The sequence below is a fragment of the Helianthus annuus genome, chromosome 17, assembly GCF_002127325.2.
Source record: "Helianthus annuus cultivar XRQ/B chromosome 17, HanXRQr2.0-SUNRISE, whole genome shotgun sequence".
Classification (NCBI taxonomy): domain Eukaryota; kingdom Viridiplantae; phylum Streptophyta; class Magnoliopsida; order Asterales; family Asteraceae; genus Helianthus; species Helianthus annuus.
In genome coordinates, this window is record NC_035449.2 from 4,280,933 (window position 1) to 4,307,402 (window position 26,470).

General features: G+C 38.0%; 1 protein-coding gene across 1 annotated transcript in view; it reads right to left on the reverse strand.

The window, feature by feature from the left end:
* Positions 1-1,251: 1,251 nt before the first annotated feature.
* LOC110920867 overlaps positions 1,252-26,470 on the reverse strand; it is a 31,488-nt gene continuing 6,269 nt past the window's right edge. Inside the window, exons 10-57 of the mRNA XM_022165075.2 lie at positions 26,118-26,288; positions 25,459-25,551; positions 25,051-25,375; positions 24,860-24,964; positions 24,688-24,783; positions 24,393-24,460; positions 23,790-23,910; positions 23,511-23,711; positions 23,227-23,430; positions 23,020-23,129; positions 22,115-22,211; positions 21,903-22,001; positions 21,116-21,280; positions 20,947-21,021; positions 20,082-20,867; positions 19,870-20,001; positions 19,649-19,762; positions 19,386-19,570; positions 19,038-19,290; positions 18,657-18,944; positions 17,155-17,799; positions 16,866-17,057; positions 16,366-16,759; positions 15,782-15,866; positions 15,393-15,707; positions 14,924-15,283; positions 13,911-14,394; positions 13,161-13,324; positions 12,532-12,694; positions 12,190-12,456; positions 11,872-12,069; positions 10,813-10,855; positions 10,634-10,743; positions 9,563-10,543; positions 8,621-9,043; positions 8,258-8,512; positions 7,983-8,164; positions 7,355-7,876; positions 6,436-6,613; positions 6,170-6,306; positions 5,733-6,081; positions 4,590-4,949; positions 4,341-4,499; positions 3,967-4,251; positions 2,814-3,029; positions 2,662-2,714; positions 2,012-2,120; positions 1,252-1,899 (exon numbers count right to left, since the gene is read on the reverse strand). Of these exons, the coding sequence (XP_022020767.1) occupies positions 1,546-1,899; positions 2,012-2,120; positions 2,662-2,714; positions 2,814-3,029; positions 3,967-4,251; positions 4,341-4,499; positions 4,590-4,949; positions 5,733-6,081; positions 6,170-6,306; positions 6,436-6,613; positions 7,355-7,876; positions 7,983-8,164; positions 8,258-8,512; positions 8,621-9,043; positions 9,563-10,543; positions 10,634-10,743; positions 10,813-10,855; positions 11,872-12,069; positions 12,190-12,456; positions 12,532-12,694; positions 13,161-13,324; positions 13,911-14,394; positions 14,924-15,283; positions 15,393-15,707; positions 15,782-15,866; positions 16,366-16,759; positions 16,866-17,057; positions 17,155-17,799; positions 18,657-18,944; positions 19,038-19,290; positions 19,386-19,570; positions 19,649-19,762; positions 19,870-20,001; positions 20,082-20,867; positions 20,947-21,021; positions 21,116-21,280; positions 21,903-22,001; positions 22,115-22,211; positions 23,020-23,129; positions 23,227-23,430; positions 23,511-23,711; positions 23,790-23,910; positions 24,393-24,460; positions 24,688-24,783; positions 24,860-24,964; positions 25,051-25,375; positions 25,459-25,551; positions 26,118-26,288 (11,671 nt within the window). The 3' untranslated portion in view covers positions 1,252-1,545. The remainder of the gene's footprint in view (positions 1,900-2,011; positions 2,121-2,661; positions 2,715-2,813; positions 3,030-3,966; positions 4,252-4,340; positions 4,500-4,589; positions 4,950-5,732; positions 6,082-6,169; positions 6,307-6,435; positions 6,614-7,354; positions 7,877-7,982; positions 8,165-8,257; positions 8,513-8,620; positions 9,044-9,562; positions 10,544-10,633; positions 10,744-10,812; positions 10,856-11,871; positions 12,070-12,189; positions 12,457-12,531; positions 12,695-13,160; positions 13,325-13,910; positions 14,395-14,923; positions 15,284-15,392; positions 15,708-15,781; positions 15,867-16,365; positions 16,760-16,865; positions 17,058-17,154; positions 17,800-18,656; positions 18,945-19,037; positions 19,291-19,385; positions 19,571-19,648; positions 19,763-19,869; positions 20,002-20,081; positions 20,868-20,946; positions 21,022-21,115; positions 21,281-21,902; positions 22,002-22,114; positions 22,212-23,019; positions 23,130-23,226; positions 23,431-23,510; positions 23,712-23,789; positions 23,911-24,392; positions 24,461-24,687; positions 24,784-24,859; positions 24,965-25,050; positions 25,376-25,458; positions 25,552-26,117; positions 26,289-26,470) is intronic.

Below are 26,470 nucleotides of genomic sequence, written 5' to 3' on the forward strand. Positions count from 1 at the left end.
CAACATAATTACTTATTTTGGAAAGCAAAAGATTTCAATTTGGGAGTGTTTTGTAGATATTTGTAGAAACTCAAAAGTGCATATGCTTACCAGTCGGTAGACCGCGAATCATGTGCTGCTGAACTAGGCCTACATACACGAATAAACAAAGTTGGTTGTATTATTGGCACACCTTAAATTGACACCTTCAATACGGGTCGGCTTATACGGCTTGTATTGCTATTTCAATTTCCAATAAAGATTGATGTGTTAGATTTTCCCTATTTGACTGAACGTATACGGGTCGTATTGGTTGAGTTTTTTTTTTTTGTTTTTTTACAAATTTTTTATACATTTGTTTATGGTTTAAACAAAGTTTTCTAAAAAAATATTTTTTTAAATAAAAACTTCCTTAATTTTTTAAGAATACCATGTACAATGTAGTACAACATATAGGTCCCGTATGAGCATATATAGTATAGGTCCCGTCTATATATCGTATAGGTTAATTTGTAATTTTAAAGGTATTTTGTTTGTATAATGTATTTAATACGGAATAATACGACAAGTAGAGACATACTACACCGTATAGACATAATACGCCATAATACGGAACAATACGACAAGTAGAGACATACTACACCATAATACATGATAACACGACACGTATAGACAATCTACACCCTAATACGATACTTACAGATACCAAACGTCACCGACATGACCCGTACAGACAATATATGGCATAATATAATAAACATGTACTAACCCTATGCTACATGATAATTTTTTTGAAATGTTTTTTGTTTAAAAAAATAAAAGAATTCTTTTATTAAATTTTGTTAAAACTACGATTAAATGTATACAAAAATATGACCCGTATTGGTCCAGCCACCCAGACAAGAACTGACACATGCAAATTTGACTTTTGACTTTTCAACCTATACGACCCATATAGGCCTGTACACCCGTATTGAAAAAGCAAAAAGCAAAATGTGCGAATAGATTGGTGGTGTGCCAATAGATTTCCCCATGCTGTAACACTGAATGTGTAAAAATAAAAAAAAAAATAAAAATAGAATGAGCATCCATAACTTGCACATAGGCTTCTTTCAATGAATGAGATGGAATGTCGTTTTAAATCTCAATGACAAACTCGAGCCAAACCCTTACAAGCTAAGCTGTACGCGACTGACACGAAGAATATGTTTGCCGTAAACATGATAACCAGATTGCATAAATCCTGACCATTTAAATGAAAGAACGGTTCGGTTGAGCTTTTAATCCATAAATTCTGACCATTTAAATGAAAAAATATTTTGTTGCAGATTGCATGTTAAAACAAACATCTACACATCATTTGCAGCCTTGTGTCCTATATTACCCTTTTGTTCTAAATCTTATTGCCTTTGTTGGAGAAAACTCGCCTAGCTCCTGTACCATAACCAAAACCAAAACCATAACCAAAACCAAAAATCCGAAAATGCAAAAACAGGGCCGAAAGTTTCTATACACACTTCAGAACATATAACGGTTTCCTTTTCAACAACAGCAGTAAAATTGACATCAATGGGCTACTGATGATGACGATGTTGAAGCTTCTGATGATCGATCAACAACTCTCATAGGTTTCCATGCCGCTTCTTCTTTGGGCTGGCGTAAGGCTACAAAATGAAGAGCCGGGCTACGTACTTGATAAATACAACACGTCCACGGGTAGGAATCCGGTGCAAACCAAATCTGTTGTTCTTCAAATGTGGTCTCTTCAGCAATTGATTCAGCCATGCAGTATACCACATCTGGTTCTGGCTCGTTAAAACCGGCCATAGCCACACAACCGCCAGAAACATAACCCTCGGGAGCGCGTGGTCTCCAAATTGATACCGGACTTGCGTAATCCTCAGCACAGTTTCTCCAAACCTGCATCCAAATAAACAGAAATGTAGTGTTTAATCAACAGATTCTAGAAATGTAAGATTTTATAAAAAAAAAAAAAAAAAAAAAAAAAAAAAAAAAAAAAAAAAATTCTTACCAAATCATAGCCGACTGGAAGTGCGAAGAGTCTATCTGTGTTCTGATACACTGCGGCAACATTTGGAGGGTGGGTTCCGATACGAGCTATATCACCAACTGATATATAACTGGAAGATGCATTTGTGCGTAATTAATTTATATATATACCAGCATCAAAATAAAGATTGAACAAGTTCATTGTTTGATATTTAGTGTTTAAATACAAGAGTAAAATGCCATTTTCGTCTCTCAGAGGTTTGGCAAGTTTTGCGACTTTCGTCCAAATGTTTGTTTTTCCGCATCTGGATCCAAAAGGTTTGAAATCTTGGAGTTTCATCCGGCTCGTTAACTCCATCCATCAAGGTAACTCGGTCTTTTTCACTTTATGTACAAGCATTTAGCATAATGTACCAAGTATTCAAAAAACTGAATTGCCCTTTAAGTTAACAAAAAGACGGGAATACCCTGACTTAACGGAGAAAAATGGATGGAGTCAACGAGCCGGATGAAAATGGCAAGATTTCATACCTTTTGGATCCAGATGCGGAAAAACAAACCTATAGACGAAAGTCGCAAAACTGGCCAATCCTCGGGGATGGAAATGGCATTTTACTCTTGAATTTATAAAGGATTAAAAATGTTCTTAGAACGATAAATTTTAAATGATACCCGTCTGGGCAGATTGGGCGCCAGATACTGCAGATCATGCCGTCTTCAACAACCTGACAACAGATCAAAAAGCAGGATAGAGTGATCAACGTGGTACCTTAGCAAATAAACTGAAAAGAAAACTGACTGAAGACTACAGTCGAGATGATTACGTTTTTCTTGGATAACGTGTGACGCCCTTTCGATTCTTGTTCACTGGTCCACACATTTGTAAAGTTGATAGCATGTTTAACGAAACTTCCCTTATCGGAAGTAAACTTAGGGGACAAGAAATCTCTCGACTTTATGATGGATTTGTTTTGGCTACGTGAGCTTCTCCAATCAGCCTCGTTCCAAGCAAAAGACACTTGCTTCTGACTAGAAGGGACCTGCAGATGAATAATATATAAAAATAATCATATATATATATACACACGCATAAAAAATAATTAAATAATAAACAAGCCCGAGCCAACCTCGAGCTTCTTAACTTAAACAAGCCAAGTTCAGGCGTGGCCAAGTTGAGACTCAACCCGGCTCGTTTATACCCCTAGTGGAAAAATAAATGTTTATGTAACAAGTCAAAACATATAAATTTTTGCGCGGGTCAAAATGGGTCCCGTTGGGCCGACTAAACAAACACCTTTCTGTCCAACTTTTTTAGTTTAACAAAACTTTAATGGATTAAACCTGATTAAAAAAACTATGTTATTCATATGATAACATATTTTTATGAGTTAAATGCCATTTTAGTCCCTGTGGTTTGGGCCATTTTGCCAGTTTAGTCCAAAGGTTTCATTTTTAACCTGTGGGTCCAAAAAGGTTTCACAGTTTCCATTTTAGTCCACTGTGTTAACTTTATCCATTTTTTCTGTTAACGAGAAGGCCAATTCGGTCATTTTATATGGCTGAATTGCCCTTTTAGTTAACAGAATTACATACAAAATGACCAAATTGGCCTTCTTGTTAACAGAAAAAATGGATGAAGTTAACCAAGTGGACTAAAATGGCAACTGTGGAACCTTTTTGGACCCACAGGTTAAAAATGAAACCTTTGGACTAAACTGGCAAAATGACCCAAACCACAGGGACTAAAATGGCATTTAACTCTTTTTATAATAAACAACTTAGGATGTAATGCTTTTAACCGTTTCCCAGACCCTACCCTATGGGTGGATCTTACTGGGTATGTTTGTTTAACTTAGGATGTATATACTAAAATAGCCGTTTGACAAGTTTTAGTTCAGCCATATTCTTAGATTTTACCTGTTTGACCCATTATCAAACAGATACAACTCAAAATTGCCACATGTGATGTCTATTTACCTTGAGTATTAGGCTTTTCAAGCTAGACTGATAGGCTCTCCACATTTTACGCACTGCCGCACATATCCTAACAGCTTGTGGCTCGCTTCCCTCGGATTCTTCTTCGGTGCTACATTTGATGACTCTAACAAAGCTATCGGCTTTTTTGAACTTTATGAGATGGAGGATCAGATGAGACGGTTTTGGATTACCGGCTTTTGCTAACTCAAGTGCCATCAGATCTTCCCAAGGTACGTCCCACATGATTTTACATGGTTTTTTATCCATCTTTTCAGGAGCCAGACACTGTCCATGCAGAATACAAATTTTATCGCATTTTAAATACGGGAAACGGGCAAATGAAATCAGATGAATTACACAACATTTACAAGTACCTGAAGCAGCATGACGCGTTTGCTAGTTACCAATACAATCCTGTGATACGGGACGATGAAATGGTCTTCATAAAGATCAGACCATGCAAACTTTGATGGCTCCTTGAATATATCGGTGCATCCAAACCGACGACTAGCTTCCGCAAGGTACAATATCATCTGAAAAAGGTAAAAAAAAAAATTGTTCTTATGAAAATATATGCATAATCTGAATTTGTCAAACTATATGGTTTTAAATTTTAATAATACCTGGCCAACAGCCTCTGTTTCGGAATACTCTCTAAGAACATTATCTGCACGAATGGCGCGTGGATTTCTAATCCTTTGTATGATAGTCTTGTTGTTTATGACCTCTAAGCATCTGGAAAAACTTGCACCGATTCCATCAACGGTCAACGAGAAGAAATCCAGTGCACCGCTAACTGGTTGTACCACAAAGCCCAGACAGGCCCGCCCAAGCCCATGAGCAAGCCCAAGAAGCCCATTCTGTCTGGCACTTTCAACAGGTTTCCTCACTACACCCGACACCCCAAAAGCAACACCTTGTGCAAGAGCTTCTGTCCCTTGTAAAAATCCATCGCCTACCCCCGTTATCCTTCTTGACCATACCTGGACCCATAAGTTATTACTTAGCTATAAATTATATTATATATAAATACAAACAATCACAAGGTTGGTCTACAGGACTATCCATTGATTGGTTAGTTTTTTTAATCTGTCTTTTTGTGTTTTTTTATCTTTATCCATAAACTTTCAGCATTGACACTTATAACCCCTCAACTTTCTAAAGACATCGTAATCGAGTTTCATGTGCTTGTTTTTTTCTACACGTCTATATAAATTTAAGTTGATTTACGTTTGAAGTAAAAAAAATTGAAAATGAATCGGGTCAAATATAATACGTTTTCGTGCTTATTTTTATGTACGTTTTCAGTTGGTCTGCATTTTGAAACAAATATTGTTCAAAAACGAGTCGGGTCATATATAATACATTTACATTAGAGGGTATAAATTTGAGTTATTTTACGTTTCGACGCACCGCACCACAAAGTGTTGCACCATTCTTTAACTTGAAATAAAAATATTTTCTTGCGTTCTTATCTTTATGTACGTGTCGGTATAAATTCAAGTTTGATTACGTTTGGACGTAAATTTCTTTCGCAAATAACTCGGGTCAAATATAATACGCTTTTGTGCTTATTTTTTTATGTACGTTTTTAGTTGGTCTACATTTTGTTCGGAAGCAAGTCAGGTCAAATATAATACGTTTTCATTAGATGGTATTAAAGTGAGTTACTTTACATTTCGACGTTGCCGCAACACGCGGGGAAACTTACTAGTTATAATATAATTTCCACCATGAAAACTAGAAATGTAATGAAAAAACCTAACCTGTTTTGAGCGTAGTTGCATAAACTGTCCATCTGTCGACAGTTCAGCGAATCCTTTACTTAAAGAAGCCAGCGTGGAGCTCGTCATACCCAACACATCCACAGAAAAAATTAAATGCAAAGGATTATGGATAAGATCTCTCCAGATGCGGTTACTGATGGCGGGAACAACTGAGCTTTTTCTCATATATCTGTCTTTGTGAATTACTTTTCTCAGGTGGATATTAAGTTTAAATGCATTCCCGACTGCTGATAGTATGGGACTCCATACGCCGAGAACTCCATGGGGTCGTTGAGCTGGTGCGGTCTCTAACGACAGCTTTAGTCGAACTTCTGAAACATCTATCAGACTGTAAAACGGAAGTAAAAAATACGGTGTTTAATATAGCAACTACAGAAGAGTTATAGGAAAGAGATAAGAACTGAAAAGATAATTACTTGACACGTATCTCCGGATCAACTTGCGCCACACTTGAACTTTGGGGGATGCGATCAAGTCGGAGATTACTGAAGAACTCCACCGATGCCCAGATTATTGGTTCGTGAATGTTCAATCTCCATATTTTGTCAGTTACCTATGATATTAAAAAAAAAAAAAAAAAAAAAAAAAAAAAAAAAAAAAACTTTATTATGCATTGAAATAGCTTCCACAGTTTCCACTCACATACAGGGAAGTTCGAATACAAGAAACAGTAACACATTACCCGTATGTAGACATATGGATAAACCTGGATACCATCAGCATTCTCGTTGCTTATTGTGATAGTCATTTTGAAAACGGGGTGATTCATATCGGAAACTTCTTCAGGTGCCAAAAGTACAGGCATTAACGTCAAAGGTAGTTGGTTGTCAAGCTGCAAATGACCTACTATAAGCTTGAACCTGCCGTTATTATGTAACCAAACAGAGATAAGAATTGAGAACACAATCATCACAGCTAATGTTGTCGAATAAACCTAGGCCTGTAAACGAACCGAACATTCATGAACTGTTCGTGCACTTGTTCGGCGGGAAGTTCGTTTATTTAATTTATGAACGAACGTGAACATAATATCTTGCTCACTAAATTAAACGAACAAACACGAACACACGCTGTGTCCGTTCATCTATGTTCGTTTGTTTACATTTGTTTATGTTCGTTACAATTTGAATACATAATTAGTTTATATTTATATGAACATTAAACATCAAAGGAACTTTCTACCTACTTATATAAATATAACTAATTGGTAATTGGGCTTTCTGGTAATAAAAATGGTTTTTTTTTATCGTAATAAATCACTAATTCAAATAAGAAATACTTTATTTTCATTTATGTTTAGTCAATTATGCTCATCTGTGTTCATTTGTATTGTTTATTGTTTGTTAAATTATGTCCGTTTAAGTTTTTGGTTTATGTGCGTTTACGTTAGTGAACTGTTCGTTTAGGTTTCAAACGAACGAACATGCCCATGTTTTAATAAACGAATATGAAAAAAAAAATTTGTACGATTATATGTTCGTGTTCGGTTAAAATTAAATGAACGAACACCGGAACACGTACATGCCTTTGTTCGTGTCCGTTCTGTTCTTTTACAGGCTAATTAAACCGCAAGTAAAATCACTCAAGCATGAAACACCAACCTGCTTGTGGTCCCACTATCATAGCCAGTTGAATAGGATACAAAAACCCTTTCGAGGTAAAGGTAAGAGAGCTCTTTCGGTCTATGGTCCACAAGAGAAACCCCGACGACTCCCAATTCGACTATGAGCTCCAACGGAGCTGCGTTTTCCTGTTCGGCGGGTGCCATGTTGGCACTCCTCCAATTTTCAAACGATGCCAACGATCTACTAAGTCCATCTGAACGCGATCCTGCTGACGTGTCATCCACAAACCTCCCAACCTTGATATTACCCATTTCTACAACATGAAAGAGTAACCGTGTTCCTTCACCACATTCTAAACAAACTCCTGACTTTTCCATGTTCAGTTTACATACTGAAACCTGATTATCACTGTGCACCTCGGTGTCTATAAACTTCTCACCATACGGGTCGACCCACGAAAATTTGGTACTCGAACGGGGCTGTAATGGGACCCACGCATCGTCACTGAAACCAGACTGGCGGATTCTTACTACTTTGTTCGTTGTCCGGTTTTCAATCCTGTTAAGACAATTTTTTTATCAAAAAAGGCAGAAATATGGAAATACATGTGCCACCCAGAATTATCCCAACTGTTTATAGATATATAAAGTTATATGACTGGTACCTAATTGGGCCATCTTTTGGCCCACGGCGAAACACAACAATGAAACGTGATCCCTCCTCGTAGCCTCGAATTTCGGTCCGTATAATACTTTGAGTGCCATCTTCTTTATTCAAAACAACAAAAAAGGTGTCCTCTCTCTCTATATGAACAGGAAATGACCATTCTGTCCCTTCAACACGGATCTACCAAAAAAAACCAGATACGTATTACTAAGAAAGACTTCAAGCAAGATGAGGAATTATATGGATTTGGTAAAAGTTGTAAATAGTATGCACCTGCAGTTTACTAGGTTCTTCGGTCTGACGAAAAACAAAGGAGACTCGTACATCAGATGTTTTCAATAACTTTGGCGGATCTTCACTGCTAAGCTTCATGTATATATCTTGACCAAGCCTATTGGTAAACGTCATATATGGACGCACAGTGATTACCTTTGTTGGAACAGATTGATAAGAAGTTGGTTTAGATGATACAAAGAGAAGCATGCAATTCTTGGAAGCATCATAAGCAGATACACCGAGTGATCCGTCCTAAACGAACAAAAGAGAAAAGCACTTGAATGAGAGTTCACAAAAAAGTGGAAAATAAATTAATATACCATGAGAGTTCACAAAAAAGTGGAAAATAAATTAATATACCATGTCACCAAGTGCAGAAAGATCTTTAACATCGCCAAAATGATCGTTTCCATTGTCACTAATAGAAGCCGACATGCCCAACAGTTTGAAATTCAAAGCGGAAGCAATAGTATAGCCATCATGAAATTCCTCTTCGGTAATCTCCTCTAAAATCGCCTCATTAGTCTTTTTAGACTTAAAAGGGAGTGACACTTTTGATTTTGTTTTTTTCGAGGAAATATCTACGAGCCTAAATGCGAGTGGCGGACATCTCGCAACTGTCAACCAATATGGAGTATAGATTCTTAGAATCTTGGGTGCCAAAGGCCTTTCGATTTCAAAGTTCTGCTCAAGAACTACATGAACAACCCTCCCAGAAACTGAACTTCTTAAACCTAATGTTTTTGCAGGATCAATGGAAGAATGAGATATAAGCACAGCCTCCTATAGAAGACAACATAGTTAGAAAAGTTCAACAATAACAAAAGTGTAAAATGCCATTTTCGTCCCCAAGGTTTGGCCAGTTTTGCGACTTTCGTCCAAAGGTTTTTTTTTTTTTCATCTGGATCCAAAAGGTTTGAAATCTTGTCATTTTCATCCGGCCTGTTAACTCCATCCAATTTTTTCCGTTAAGTCGGGTATTTTCATCTTTTTTGTTAACTTAAAGGGCAATTCGGTCTTTTGAATACTTGTACATTATGATAAATGTACAAGCATAAAGTGAAAAAAACCGAATTGCCCTTTAAGTTAAGAAAAAAGACGAAATACCCCTGACTTAACGGAGAAAATTGGTTGGAGTTAACGAGCCGGATGAAAATGGCAAGATTTCAAACCTTTTGGATCTAGATGCGAAAAAACAAACCTTTGGACGAAAGTCGCAAAACTGACCAAACTTTAGGGACGAAAATGGCATTTTACTCGTAACAAAATATGTCAATTATAGAAAAAAATGTAATATCGCACATGTATTGGCAGCCACCCATGTTGCGGTAGCAGTGAAAAGTACAAAGGGTTCCTAATGTCGGCATTCAGGATGTTCACGGTTTCTCCTGGAGTAAATATACCTCTAGCGCATGCACGAAAATGACCATTTGTTTGCATCTCAAGAACTGAAAATTCCGATGTCAGAGGAAGATAATTGGTAATAGATAGAGGCGATTTCACCACAATATTCCAATCCTGAATCGGGTCAGAAGAAATGTCCTTCGAGATCTCAGATGCTTGAATCGCCAAAGAAAACCACATTCCATGCAACCGATTTGATGATGTGGATGTGCCACTTGTCTCTGAGCAGTATAAAAGTTCTTCAGACTCGTACAGACTTGAGACGTTTATGCCGGAAGTTTCTTTCGGGATATCAACGTCTTCAGACAACACATGCCGATCCACAACAGAGCTCCATGAATAGTCTTTCTGATCGTTCAGAAAAGAAGGCCTAAACTGAAGAACGTACAATCCGGAATGCACAAGTCCAAATAGCGGAAGTGGAAGACTTTCACCAGGTTTCAGTTCTCCGATGAAGATCTGTTCCTGTACGTCATTCGTCTTTCTATCATCAGTCGGAGAATCTTTTTTAGCATCATCTATCGTATCCGAATTCTCGTTAGAACTAGCATTGAGACGGAGGCACAGTTCAAGTACTAACTCTGTGTTGTTAGAAACGGAAACCAAAGATCTGATATTCACGTATCGATTGCCATCCTCGACAATGACTTCACTTGCAACAACAGCATTGCCTAAAGGCCAGCAAGCAGCATGTGCAACGTAATTTAGCCTCACTGTGGTCCACGGGCCTTCTCTTGACGGGCTAATTTGTATATAACCAGAATTTCTTTCCCCAATCAAGCCTTTCCCGGTGTTTAACGCTCTTGATCGTGGTGAAAGAAACACCGTACACTTTATTCTTCCACGTGTCGTTTTGGATATGTTTACATTACTTGTTTTCTGCAATATCAAGAATAAACATACAGACTTAACTAAAACTATTTACTATTCAATCAAAAACGATTTGAATGTTAGTGCCAAAAATCTCACAGTGGAGTCAGCTGGTGACAACTCAAGCCACTTAAAACCGTTCTCTGCAGACTCGTCTAGGGTTCCACGTAGCTCCTTCAAAGAAGAAGAGAAGTATCCAACAGGAACACCTACAAGATAAGTAAAGATCAGTATCGAGACGTTAATCAGAAGATATGACCTTTAGTTAAATATATTACCTTTCCCCATGTCAGTTGCTACAAGCTCTAGCATATAGTCATCCTGCATAAAAAAATGTAGAATCTTGATCATCTGTCTATAATGCTATAATGGCAGTATTAGTATACCTCTGCAACAATCAGAAGTATGGCCACAAACAAAACAAAAAGAGTAAAGTACACGGATGGTCCCTATAGTTTACCAAAATTTTGGATTTGGTCCGTAGCTTTTCAAAAGTACACTGATGGTCCTTGTGGTTTGCACTTTGTAACGAATTTAGTCCGCATCTAACAAATCTAAAGGTTTTAGCATCTCTAAGTTAGGGACTAAATACGTTACAAAGTGCAAACCACAGGGACCATCCATGTACTTTTGGTACAAGCTAGGGACTAAATGCGTTACAAAGTGTAAACCACAGGGGCCATCTGTGTACTTTTGGAAAGCTAGGGATCAAATTCATAACTTTGATAAACCACGGGGACCATCCATGTACTTTACTCAAACAAAAAAGAAGACACAGCTTTTAAGGAAGATACATAGAGTGAATTGCAAGCTTTGTCCTTTATCTTTAGGCCATTTTGCAAGTTTTGTCCTTTATGTTTAAATTTGACGAGTTTTGTCCTCTATGTTTGAAAATCAAGCACGTTTTACCCTTTGGGGCAAAACGTGCTTGATTTTTAAGGACAAAACGTGCTTGATTTTTTAAACATAAAGGACAAAACGTGCTTGATTTTTAAACATAAAGGACAAAACGTGCTTGATTTTTAAGGTCCAAAGGGTAAAACGTGCTTGATTTTTAAAAATAAAGGACAAAACTCGTCAAATTTAAACATAAAGGACAAAACTTGCAAAATGGCCTAAAGATAAAGGACAAAACTTGCAATTCACTCAGATACATATTTAAATGACTAGCACAGGGGAAGATAGACATTATAACAGCGGTTTGTTGGAATCTGAACCATCATCTAGGGTCCAAGAATGTGTTTAGTACCCAGAATTTTTATAACTGCTTAAGTGAAAGATCCACAATGTTAAGTGAAAAGATTAGTTGATCAACTATATTGGGTTCAATTACTAACCTGTGGATCAGCTTTGAAAAAGAAAATTTCATTCCACGTAACCAGTTCAAGAGTAGAGGATTCTTCACTTTCTGAGCTGGCACCACATGTGCGTGCACTTTGTCGGCCAAGAAGCAGGCCATTCCCCAAATTTTGTACAGGAGTTAAACAGACAGCAATCCCATATTGATGAGAACCGAGCCCTTCTACCCTAGAGAACTACAAAGTAAAAAACATGCAAGATCATTATGGAAACATAATATGAGGACCATGAAATTCGCATGAAAACATCAGGTATCTTGGTCGAAGAAAATCACTAAAAATAACAAAGAAACAAACCTGTGCCTGTGAAATGATTATTGTGACCATTGATCGGACTTTCTTGAACAGATTTCCTTTCAAGTGGGAATCCAACATGTTCTTAGAAACTGGTACTTTTAAAGGCTTCTTTTCGCCGGATGGCATCTTGATTACATGCGGAAGTCCCCTGACTTCAGTAGCTCTAACGTAGATATCCTGCCCGAGTTTATTTTGAGGGATAACAAAATAATTTTTGCTGTGATGAACGTCAATGATCGGTGTTCCACCAGATGGAGATGTTGCATCCTGGTAAAAAGAACGTAAAAGGAGAGGTCACTCAATAATCCACAACTACTAGGTCACATAACGTAAAATAATTACCCTGACAGTAGAGGGTTCATGAACTTGGCTAAGATTATTCCAGCTGGCATAAGCTTGAATAAGCATATTAGCATTAGATACTGTTATATTAAGGTTAAGATCCCTCGTAGATGTCAGTCTTAACTGAGATGCAGCGCTTGGGGCATTGGCATCATTCTGGTACCTGTACATCGTAACCAAACAAAAACAAAAAAACCATTATTATATACACACACACATACCATTATTATACAATCACTTCCTGGCTACGCATATGCTACTTTATTTTTATCATTAAGGGAAAGGTAGGGAACACACACACACACACATTTTGTTCTCACTCCTAACCCACATACAATAGTAGAGAACTCATTGGAACACTATCATGTATGACAAAACCATCCTCAAATAATATTAATCATATAAAAAATTAAAAGGATTGGTTGTTAAGAGTTCTTAAATTATTTATAAGTTCTGAAATGATCCTCATCCTATATACACACACACACACACACACAAAGAGGGACAAAGACTTGAACAGAAAATTCCCAAATGACCCCTAGTTCATAAGGAAGACTGTACTGCGTCATTAATTTAGAGACATAAAAAATAAAAAACCAAATTAGCATGACCGAGGGAGAGGATATAACCTTACGACAGCGTCAACTGGTTCAACAAGAGGCTCCCAAGCTTCAAGTTTATCGTTATATGATCTGGCAGCCAATGAAAAGTTGACAGTGGAGTTCAAGTAGTCAGGCCTTCTATGGAGACTAAATCCTACACTGCTCAAAGATACATTGAACAATGGTGTCATCTGCAATTCCAAACATATGAAACAGCACTTGGTCAAATGCTAGCTAGCAATGTACAAAATTGCATGAGCTAAAATTACATCAGATAATATGACATGTAATAACATGTTTAAAGTTTGAGTAAAATGCCAATTTCGTCCCTGAGGTTTGGCCAGTTTTGCAATTTTCGTCCAAAGGTTTATTTTACCGCATCTGGATCCAAAAGGTTTGAAATCTTGCCAGTTTCATCCGGCTCATTAACTCCATCCATTTTTCTCCGTTAAGTCAGGGGTATTTTCATCTTTTTGTTAACTTAAAGGGCAATTCGGTCTTTTTCACTTTATGTACAAGTATTTAGCATAATTTACAAGTATTCAAGATACTCTTACTAAATAAAAAAGACGAAAATACCCCTGACATAACGGAGAATAATGGATGGAGTTAACGAGCTGGATGAAAATGGAAAGATTTCACACCTTTTGGATCCAGATGCGGAAAAACAAACCTTTGGACAAAGTCTCAAAACTGACCAAACCTCAGGGACGAAAATGGGATTTTAATCAAAGTTTTCAAGAATGAACTTTCAGCAATGAAAAATAAAATGCATACCATGCCACCATAGTCATCAAAAAGTGCGGCAGAGAATGTTCTAATTTCTGCATCGACAACCGTGTCATCCGAACTAGTTGGTGTGTCGAAATCCACAAGCTTTGCAGCAAACCTTCTAGGAGGTTTCTTGAACCCGCTTCTCACCATGAAGGTTCCAAGCTCATTACCGACCCCCCATATGCTAAATGAATCTCTGGCGAACCGTATATCAGAAGTATCCCATATACTCTCATCTAAAAAATCGTCCCCAGTGACCATATCACTGCGCATGCATCTTAAAGAGTCAAAATCAGATTGCTTTGGTGTTCCCTTAAACGCTACACAGCCCAAACATACGTAGCCAGGTGGAGCCTGCGGCAACCAAAACGCTATACTTTCGGCTCCTCTATGTTTCTTTATTTGCCCCACCACTTGAAAACCGATGGGAGCTTTGAACGGCTCATCGTCATCGGGTAGAACAATGCATGTGTTTGGAGGCTCATAGCTGTAAGAATCAAAGTACAGTATCAAAGTTAAAAACAGAAGTAAGGAAAAGCATTTACTAATATAATATATACTATACATATGCTATTTTGTCAACATCAAACACTTTTAGCCCCTCAACTTTAATAATGAACAACTTTAGCCCTTCAACTTTAATAAAGACATATTTAACCCCTCAACTTTAATAATGACATGTTTAGACCCTTAACTAAAACAACTTTAGCTCCTCAACTTTAATACTAAACAACTTTAGCCCCACAATTTTAATAATGGCATGTTTAGCCCCTTAACTACATCAAACAACTTTAGCCCCTCAACTTTATTAATAAACAACTTCGGCGCCTCAACTTTAATAATGACATGTTTAGCCCCTTAACTAAAACATCAAACAACTTTAAGTCTTTAACTCTCGTGATTTGCTTATTTTTATCTACGTTTCGAACCCGCTGCGGAGCGCGGGTGGTAACCCACTAGTTCACTTAGGATGTTGTTCCGAATAATGAAATGACCAAAAACGGAGTATGACGTACCCGCTAACAGCAATATCACCAAAATATACCATTCCCGGAGGAATAATAGGACGCCATATGGATAGTTTCTTTCTTGATTTCGAACCTTGATTCCACCATATTAAACGGAAACTAGCAACAGCCTGAAAACGCCTACCGGAATTTGCAGCTGATGAACGCTCCGGTTGAATATTATCACTATCAGAAGGAGGTGCTTGAACGTCTGAACCCTTAAGTGATCTTGAAGATGCTCCACGGAATCCAAAAAGTATATGACGCAATTCATAGGCTCTACCGATCACATTCAAAGTCCCGGGATCTGCTGGAAGAAAAGTACCGAGCGAATTATCCACACGCCAAAACGCCAGGTTGGGTGATTTACTACAATATAAGGAAAAAAGGTGAAAAAAAAAAGTTAAAAAAAAGCACAAGTGCGTAGTATGCATATGAGGCAAGAGCTTAAAGTTAGAAAAAATTAAAAATCGCATACGTATCGCCAGAGCTGATTGTGATACAGTCCCTTAGTGCACATGGAGCTAGCAAAGAAGCATGTAAACAGAAAGCGGAAGAGAGTGAAGGCTGCGTCTTTCCAGGAGAAACCACGCAACCCAACGCAACGTATCCTTTTGGTGCCACGGGAAACCAAATGGAACAGCTTTCTTCCCCGTCAACGCTCGGTACAAACTCAAGGAGACTGACGTCTTGAAGATCAGATGGAGGCCAAACTAGCTTGAAGGCCTCGGGTTTCTTGATTCTTACGTAGCGAGTATTCACAGCAAGGACTCCCTTTGTTGGTGGCTTGTCACTGTAACAAAGAGGCAAATGATGATAATACAGAAAACGAATAACCGTAACATAAATTTTAAAAGATTCACCAACATTGCTGTCAGGTAGTCACCCAGAACGGCAAAGCCAGGTGGCGCATGAGGTCTCCAGAATGCGTATGTTTGGTTGTTGTGGGCATCTGCAATACGGTCAAGTATATCAGATTTATTTTTCTTGTGGAATACAAAACATCAGTAAAAATAAAAGGTCAACTTCTCGAGCATCAGGGGAGGCTCTAAGGAGGGGCAACGTGGGCGCTCGGCCGAGGCACATTTTCTTCAACGGGCACAAAAATTTTAAAAATTCTTGATTATATATAGATGCGAAAGATCGTTTGGTAAAACTTAGACGATTTTCTTGTGTATATAACGATTTTCTTGATTCTTGATTTACAGTGACATACATGATAGGTTGATTCCCGGTTAGCTATTAGCCTATTACGGTATGTCATACACTCATTCTAATACCACGATTTTGCTAATTTCTATGTTTATTGCTATAACTTTAATGGTCGTTTAAAAAAACTAGTTTACATTATTTAATTTGTTAAGGCCTAAGGGTAAGGGGCATTTTTTTGGCTCGGCCGGGGCACCTAAATCCTCAGGACCGCCTCTGTCGAGCATCAACAGTCAACCTACTTTGAAATGTGCCAAGCTTGTCAAACTCAGAGCAGGAAACCGTCATTTTTCTAGAAGTCATTCTTAGAAACTTCAAAACATCCTCCTCGACTGCTAGGAACAGTCGTAATGCGCTGAAGGAAAAATTCATGAATATATCTGAAACTGCAACGTGAATATTTGTCTTTCCAGAAGCATTTGAGAACTTGACGGAAGTATCGAAAGGCTCTAGAATTCGGATCCCGTTGCTCTCCATAGTTAAACCGAGAGCATTCGCACTCATTTCTACAGTATCACCCTTTAGTACAAGCCTACAAAAGGCATCCAATCTTGCATGCAAAAACTTGTTGGAAAAGATCGGAGACTCTCCTATGTATTTTGATGAATTATAGAAAGTCAACTCAGGACTTATAACCTGCAAAGTAATATAATATATATAAGAACACATAAGCTACCAAATAAGATAAATACAAAGGAAAGGTTGACTTGTAAAAGAAGCATGTTCATCATAGTATGTTCACCTGCAACTCAACGGATGTTTCTGTGGGTCGGGTCGCTGTATTGCCTGTAGAAGGCAAATTCTTACTCGTTTTTTCTTGAGCGTTTGAAGATGGACTTTCATCCATCTCTTCCAAATACACGTTATCGTTTTCTGAAACAGAGTAACTACTGCTAGACCCTAGTGAAACACATAAATCCAAATATTGTCCATTCTGCATCATCAACAACAGCAAAAAAACTAATATATTAAGTTCAAAACAGAAACAGAAACAGTTAAACAAGTATCCAATGCCAAAAAGAAAAACAAACCTTTATAGTGACATTTTTGAATTGCAAATATTTTCCACAGCCAATATAAATTATAGTTTCTACGCTTGTTGAACAGATCATCTTCCCCTCTCTATCTTGTAATAACAAAGTTCCACCTCTGCCATCATAAGTATAATGATCAAAATTTTCGCATTCAACCACCAAAGGCTTTTGAGGAGAGAGAGTGAAAATCTCATCGCTTTGACTAAAAGTTGAGTTGTCTAGATCAAGAGCATCAACAAGATATGACGTTTTATCATCCTCTTCGTTTGACAGCATGTCACGTACAGTAGGTACGAAGAACTCAGCAACCGCCATTAGGAAGTCAAGTGCAACAAGCAATTGTGGCCTCTGGATGCATAAGCATATGGATGTTGTATACTGACTAAATTTAGCATCAAGTATTAACATTGTTGGAATTCCGGATGTCTCATCGTATTTTACATCTGCCTTGATGTTTCCGTTCTCATCGTTGACAACCTCGTAATCTGGTCTGTAACGGACATTCTTCGGTTGTCTAACAGCAAGCCGGAGCTCTTCTTCTGTCCCCTCACGATCATCATTCACAGTAAAACCCTTTAAAGTAGCTGAGAGAAGACCTTCTCCCAACGTATTAGCTTTGTAAAGTATCCATAAGCCACCGACCTAAGACCAAGAACACCATATTTAAAGAAGATATCAACTAAACAACTAAAAGACATTCATAAACTCCAAGAAAGTTGGAAAGCATTCTTCACTCAATTTGAAAAAATGTGTGAGGCGCACTGAGGCGATAGGTCCCGAGCCAAGGCACGAGGCATAAACCGCACAACTTCATGTACGCGAGGTGCAAGGTGTGTGTATATATACAGGATAGGGATCATATGAGAACTATAAAGTTATGTGAGAACTAAGAGAACCGAGTTCAACCAAGCACATATTTTTTTTATTTAAAAGGGCCTTTTGGTTGGTAGTAGCTTTCTCAGTTTTAGTGATTTTCTCATGAACCTAACCATATATGTATATATATAGCCATATAGGTGAATATTGAAATGGAAATCCACTCTTATTGAGAAAACTTGTGAAAACCCTATGTAACAGTTTTTTTACAAAAAAATAGGGCATGTAACATACTTTTAAGAGTTTTGACAGCCACAAAAATCAAAAGAGCGCCGAAGGTTTTTTTTTTATATAAATAAAAAACTAGTAAGTGTTACATGGGTGTAACACAACAAATATCTATTTTTAACATAAGTTACGTAGGTTTTGTATATATTTTTTTTAAATTCTTCGGCACTTTTTTGATTTTTTTTTTCTTGGCTTGAAAACATGTTACTTACATGCCCTAGTTTTTGTTGTTATATAGGGTTCTCACGGGTTTCCAGTCTAACCACACCCAATATATATACATATAGGGGAGGGTTATTTTGAGAACTCTAAATATTGCGAGAACTGTGAGAACTCACGAAAAATCAATCAAAATCAATTTCTTTGTACATAAAAATATAAATTTTGGGAAGTACCTGCAGTGTGGCAAGAGATGCGTCCCTCGCCATGCCATAATGGAGTGACATTTCAACTAGACCAACAATAACACACACCTTCATAGAAATCCAAGCCTGTTCATTTTGAGCTTCGTATTCATGCGCTTCTGAACCTTGATGAACTAAAGAATTCACCACATCAGCAGAATCCGACACAGTGTTGTTTAACGGGGGAATGGTATTTGGGGTCTCTGAGAAGTTGGACAATGCACATTCTGAAATGATATGATACTCTTTATTTGAGAGAGCGGCTTTCAGTACATCTATCTGAATCAGTGGTAAAATAGTAAATACACATCATATAAAATTAACTGAAGCCTTCAACAATATAACAGCAGTGTAAACTGGAACCGTTAATACCTTGATTGAAACTTCTGTACTTGGAACTTGATGTAACAAATCACGAAGTGACCTGCTAATAACAATAGAAACGCCCTTCACATCATGAATTATGCTTTCACCCAATTCCGTTCCTGTGCCAACGTTTAAGTTTATGTCCTCGACCTTGATCGTCATTACATCCAAATGAACAGCGTTCATGTCCTTTTTAGTGCCGCCAAACCATTGGAACGTGTTCTGGACAGTTATATGAACAATATCAAGCTTCAGATAACTGCAACAGCAAAACACCGACAACATAAGTGATATAACCGATTTAACCAGCAAGTCCAACAAACTTATAGACATATAGACTATTGTAAATCTTACTCCAGAGAGTCGGTTCTGCGAGGCATTAAGATTATAGGCTTCCGCAATGAAAGGTCCAACTTCACTGCAGGCGAGCCTTCGATTTCACTGGTCTTAACCCACTTCTCGGAATCTGTTACGTGATCTTTCACTTTTACGACATCCACTGAGTTGGTAGGAACAAGGCCCATGAAGTAACTTATAATCTAAAAGCATCACAACACTAAGCTAAGAAATGGCAAAAGGAGAGCAGACGTAAAAAGAAGAGAAGACTTATGTCTTACCTCCTGAATAAATCGATTCAAGTACACCAACCGTACTTCAGAAAGCTGTCCAATAAGGCTATAATCAAACCCGGCGTAGTCCTCATCGTCGGCACTGAACGAACTGAAAACCAACTGAAGATTGACAAATAGAAAAACTGTGATCAGATCTAAAATAGTGAAATGTTCTGTTTGTGTGCAGCTGTCAAGAAAACAAGAAAGCGAATTAGAACTTAGATTACCTCCACAAATGAGCTACCACCGGGATTTCTCATGTCACATGCCCAGAAATACATATGGCTGCTATGAAGGCTATCATCACTCATCTTCAGGTTTCCGAGGGATGCCTTTATGCTAAAAGAAGATGGGAAGACCTAAAAAGGAAATTAAAAACATATTATATAAGCACAAATCAGTCTATTCCATAACCTTACTAGATAGAACTTATATGAACCTTTATATCAGTTAGGAAATTATCTTGAGACATTGTCGCAAGCTTAGTTCCATCTTCTTTCATCAATAGGATTTGAGCACGAGCCATATTTAGTGTCAAAAAGAACACAATTCTGGACCTCCCTTTGCCCAACAGACCTCTGACTTTGGGTTCATCAACAACAGATGACTGATCAACGACTTCAATCTCCCGAGAACCGTCATTAACAATGGCTGTTGGAGAATGGTCACTAAAAGATTCGCAAGTGTCATCTTCAGCGCTTATAGCCCCAACAAATTCCATTATTGCTACGATAATAGGCCTTCTACAATAAAACGACAAGGTTGCTAGAGTAACCGTCACGCGTTTATCAACGTTGTCATAGAAAACAGAATTTGAATCGATGAAAACTATTTGAGCTTTCACAAAACTATCTAACGTATCGGTAACTTCCAAGTTATTTTCCCCAGAATGTCTAGCATCGTCGGGTAACAAACCAGCGATCCTGCTAAAACTTGGGGTCTTCAAAATTGCTCTTTCTGATGGTACAGAACGTGAGTACTCAAATTCTCGCCCTGGACTATCACCAGGATCGTTTAGGCTATCTGATGCCTCGTAAAACTGATCGTCTGCTTCACTTTGGTTTTCGATAGTACGGAACACAGGAGGAGCGTCTGCGTGACGAATAAACGATCTTGCTAAGTAACAAGGTTGATTCACCCCCTTGCATGATACTAAATCTTCTACCTCCAAAGCCTTCAGAACCGTTCCAATGAACATGTCATTTGCTCTAATTGAAAGCTCAACCTGTTCAGAAACATCACCAGAGTGAGATAAAAAAATAAAATTAATATGACATATAAGAGAAGTTAAAAACCGATCTTACCCGACCACCTATTGCGCGCAATTCAAACAAACGGATTTCCTCGGCCAGAAGAACTTTTATATAATTCTTATCAGTCTATAAAGAAAACAAAATGAAATCAAAAGAAATGTTAGCTTTTCTAGTGCCAATGCAAGTCCAGCAGACTACTTAAAAATGAGAACGCTTTTACCTGAGTGCTATAATTAAAGCACAGTTTCAGCTCATCTAAAACACCAGTTATGAACAGTTTCTCTGCCTTTGAAATATCCTTCAAGTCACGTTTGTTCACCTCTTCTACTTCTGAATCTTCCGACTCGGATGAAGTTTCCGATAGACCAGTGATAGGAGCGGAACCCTGTTTGAAAGCAGTTGAAAGGATCCTTCAACATCTTACAGACAAACACAATAAAATATGAACGCACACTTCATAATGTGTGTGCAAGGTTTTGTGTTTTATTCATGGTTGTAAAACAAGGTCTCCAAGGCCGAGTACTCCCCGAGTAGTCGCTACAAGGTAGGCTGCCGAGGCGGCTTTCTTCAACTCCGACTAATTACTCGGAATCGATCAAATGCGGTCAACATTGGCCAAAATCGGATCTAGTAGGTCAACTCGGGCCGAGTTTGACTTAAAATAAAATAAAACATAATTTCTATTCCTATCATATTAAAGAATGAACATCAATTTCACGTATTTTGTTATAAATATTAGTAAATTTGTATTATTTGACATATATTTCATTTCCAAAAACTAATTTCTTTATAATTTGGCATCTCCGAGTACTCCCCGTGTAATCTCCGCCTAGGGCGAGTACTCTCAACTCCCCAGTCGACCGACTAGGGAGCGCCTAGCGACTTTTACAACCATTGAGATTACAGTCTAAACTCCAAAACAGCACAAAACAGCTTATGGTTTAATGTGGATGACATCACTGTCACAAAAATAGCTACCAAGCGAAAAAATGACAAAAAGTAGTTACCGATGCGCGGTATATAGCCCCCTGCAACAAGCTTTTCCAGTTTTTCCTTGACTCGTCTGATTCACATCGTAAGATTAGGGCATTTGCATCTTCAACAATCTACATACAAAATTATGAAAATGAGAAACAGCCCATTGAACTAATAACAAAGAATAACAGGATTGTTTTGGTTAACCAAAAAGTTCCGTACTAGAACTAACTAGTTACACAACCTTGCTGGTGGATCGGTCTGTACGACAGACAGCCAACACATTTTCCACATCGCCAATAACATCAGGTGGGATGGCATATACTTGTTTTCCAAGCAAGCTACAAAAAAAAAGGAAAAAATCAACATATGCAGACCCAGTTTCGAAATCTGTCTCCTAGCACTATAGAAATACAGAACGCAAAGAAGTTATCGATAGCGAATAGCGGTCAATAGCGACAGACGACCTATATGCTACGTAGCGATAGCGACGAAATAGCGCCCGCTATTTCGTGTATAGCGATAAGGTAGTAGAAAATTTTAAAAATAAAAATATAGCTACTTATAATTATATAAATATATTATAATGTTAATTTTATACTTTATATTTGTAAGTTTAAGAATCAAATGTAAACTAGTAAAGATAAAAGGGGGTAAATGTTAAAATGCACAAACTAATTTCACTCTTTTTATGTAAAAATTTACAAGTTATGTAAACTACAGAAAGATTGAGGGGGTAAACTGTAAAACTGCAAACTAATTTAAACCTAAAATACTAGAACGTCACCCCCAATTGTAACATCCGCCGTCCAGAACTCCAGATCTGTATACGAGGCCATGAAATTACAGAAAAGCACCGGAAAAACTACTATGAATGCCATCAAAACAAGGTATCGCTTCTTTCTTTCCTATCAATTTGAGCCTCCGGTTTCCTTCTTCCTCGTTTCCGGCAGAAGTTGCAGCACCGGCGCCGGAATTCGCCGCCGGACGTCGCTATTTGATCGATATGTGGTCGCATAGTACCTTGTAGCGGCATCTGGCCGCGTCGCTACGCAATTCGCGATTGCGTCCGCTATGGACGCTATTGATAACTATTATCAGAAATGTGTTCCAATTGTCAACACATCTGAAAATTAAAAATATTTGCACCTGAAAGATTGTTTGTATGATCTAGAGCCAGGTGCTTCAAGCGTATAGAGGAAGGGTCCCACCAAACAAAAATATCTCCTCTGCCAAACAGCTTCCCTATTTCCCACACCCTATTCAAAATATCAAAAGAATACATAAATTGCGTAAGTTTGAGAGATCATGATGCTGATTGGGATGAAAGCACGATAAGTTGTTGAATCAGACAACCTTCCAATTTAGAACAGATAACCACCCCTCAAAGTCAGCTAGATCCCAAGGGCGGATAAGATCTTCAATATCATTATCCTCTCCCTGAAAGATCTTCGCAATTTGCATTAATCGATGATAACGTGCTGGAGAAAAGTGAAATCCTAGAAAAGGAAGCCGCACGGCCAATCTTGTTGTTGGGAAAGATGGGTCCTCTGATCGGATCTACATGGAGAAATCATATGCTATGAATTGATAAATAATGAAAATGCTTCGAGCAAGAAACAAATTTGCTGATAATATACCTGTTGAAGCTTTAAAGTCACGCCACACCTATCAATAACTGGCAAATAACTAACAATACTAGACTGTGAAGAACCGACAGACCCTTTCAGAGAATGTTGACTCCAGTGATAGTCACCGTCAACAAAAAAAGCAGATACATCACTCAAAACCACATCGAATTGGAGATAAATATCTTTATCATATTTAGACGCATCATCATCCTGTGAATGTGAGATTATATTTTTGCAGAAGTTAGCATCATATAATGATATTAAAGCTAATAATCAAAATCCACCAACCTGAGTACGAATTATCAAGTTTCCGAGGTCAAGCAAGAGTTTCGTCGAATGAAAACTGTCCGGTGAAAATTCAGTTGGAATGGTGATCTTGGGAGCTGCTATATCCAAGTCCAAGAAGAACCTGTCATCAAGTTAATTCAAGTGTGATAATTTTTGTTAGCTAAGTGAAACATTCTTAGCGTATATAAACTTTAAAGAGAGGTAAAATTCACACCATGTAAATAACTATAAGAGTTAATTGCCCGGATGGTCCCTGTGGTTTCATGTTTTTTCACGTTTAGTCCCCACCTTTTGGAAATAGCAGGTATGCTCCCTATGGTTTGTCATTTTGTTACTCGGATAGTCCCTTGACATTTACTCCGGGGACTATCCGAGTAACAAAATGACAAACCATAGGGAGCATACCTGCTATTTCCAAACTGACTGACATCTACTCCGGGGACTATCCGAGTAACAAAATAACATACCATAGGGAGCATACCTGCTATTTTCAAAAGGTGGGGACTAAACGTGAAAAAATGTGAAACCACAGGGACCATCCGGGCAATTATCAACCAAAATACTGGCAAAACTTATTGTCACCCCTGAAAAAAAACTACACACCTCGCATGATCCTTCAGGGCCTTGTTTACTTGCTGTTGTGCAGAGCGCTTAACCTCATCGATCGTCATCTAAACAAATAATGTGGAAGTCCGAGATGCATTAAGGAATGATCACACCATTTATAATGATATTAATACAAGTACTGATAAGCTTTGCAACTGAAAATCATGTGAAGGTAACCCTTCCATATCATTGGAAAACCCATGTTTTAATGTTTGTGTAAATGCAAACACACACAGAGAACATAAATAGTGAGAAGACTGTCTGAAGTATCATTAAAAGTTTGAAACAAAACCTGCACAGCAGCGGCTGTTTCCAAGGCTATCTTCTGACTCACGGCAGCATTGCTTTCAAAAAAGTTAACAATTTTATCTACGGAGTTCTTCAGATACTGACCAAAGGCAAAGGCATCTCATCAGCATTTTCCCAGAGATTACAAAACAAAAGGAGTATAAAGAAAAACGTACTGTCGCATAACATGGAGAAGCCTTAGCAACCATACTCCAGTCCACTTTAGCGTCAAAGGGTTTATAGCGAAAGACCCCAACTAACGAATCATAGGATGTAGCGCTCTACATTAAATTATCGCAACTTAAATGTCTAAAATGAACTACTTGTAATTACAAAAGAGAAGAAAGCAAAACAAACCGAACCAAACCTCAGCAAGGAGACCATCGGGTGATGACAAACGATAAGATCCCAATTTCATGTCAAAAACTTTTGCATCTTTGTAAAACTTCATCAAACAATCAAGGTTCTCACATGATAATTCAGCAACAAGCTCATGTCCTTCAGCAAGTCCTGAAGCATTATGTTTCATGTGGACCTCTATTAAGGTATGAACTACATCCCCCCGGTCATCTTTATTCGGCAACTGTTCATTGTTATCACCTTCCTTGTATCCAATTATTTCATTCAATTGCTTCCAATCTTCATCAGTGAAGTGGCCAGGTTGATTTCCATCTTCAGCAGATTCACCGCTCCTGAAGTCACGCAGTAGAAATAGAATCACTAAAATAACAAGAAGGTTCATCAAGTATGGCAATAAAAAAGGTGAAGGTATTACCATCCAAATGACCACCATGATTTCTTTGTATTCTGTTTCTTCAAGTAAATATCAGACTGCGCGGACTTCTCCAAGAACTTGTGTGCCAGCATCCTGTTCAAATAAAGTACACTTGTAAATCGTAATGCAAAACGGCTGAGGCGTGCGCCTCGAGGCGCGCCTCAAGGCCAAAAAACGACTCTGAGGCGCGCCTCAGGGGGTTTCTAGTGTACATGCGCCTCAAAGAGGCTGAGGCATTAAAAAGGCTGCGCCTCAGGGGTTTCTGATATTTGTTTTTGATGTTTTTGACTTTTTATGTCAATTTCAAGCAATTTATGTCTTTTTTATGTGTGTTTTTGATGATTTTGATGATGAATTTAGTTAGTATTATTATTTTATAAGATATACAATTTTATATTTATTTTTTTAATTCTGCCTCGGGCTTACGCCTCGGTTCGCCTCGAGGCTTACGCCTCGTGAGGTGAAGGGAAAACGCCTCGAAACTCGTTTCCGTTTTTTAAACCTTGGGCTGTGAGTATAATATAAATACAGACATGTGTGTTCATGTTGTGAAAGAAAAGTGCTTTTATAAGGTTCAACACCCTGGTCAACCTCACTAATAGGTCATAGTGTGAAAGTTCTGAATGAAGCATAATTAAAATCTTGAAACAGAACTATACCTCCATTGAACAATGAGTTCAATATCAAGTTCACGGTCTAATTCCTCTATATCCTTATCGCCATCGATGGTTTCTCGACCAGGGTCGGATTTTAGCAGTGAAGCATATAGAGATATGTATTTTTTGCGCATGGTTGCATATTTCAGGACCTGCTCCCAAGACGTTCTCCCACTGCGAGCACACAGTATTATATAATGGAAAAATTCCCATGCATTAAAACATATTTTGAAATCCATCAAGCTACACCCTACAACTGCTGCCACTCCCAAAGAGAGGAACATATTGTTGCAGATACCACTTGTAAGTTGATCATTTACATTAATTAATTAACAACTATTAGGATAACGTTAAAA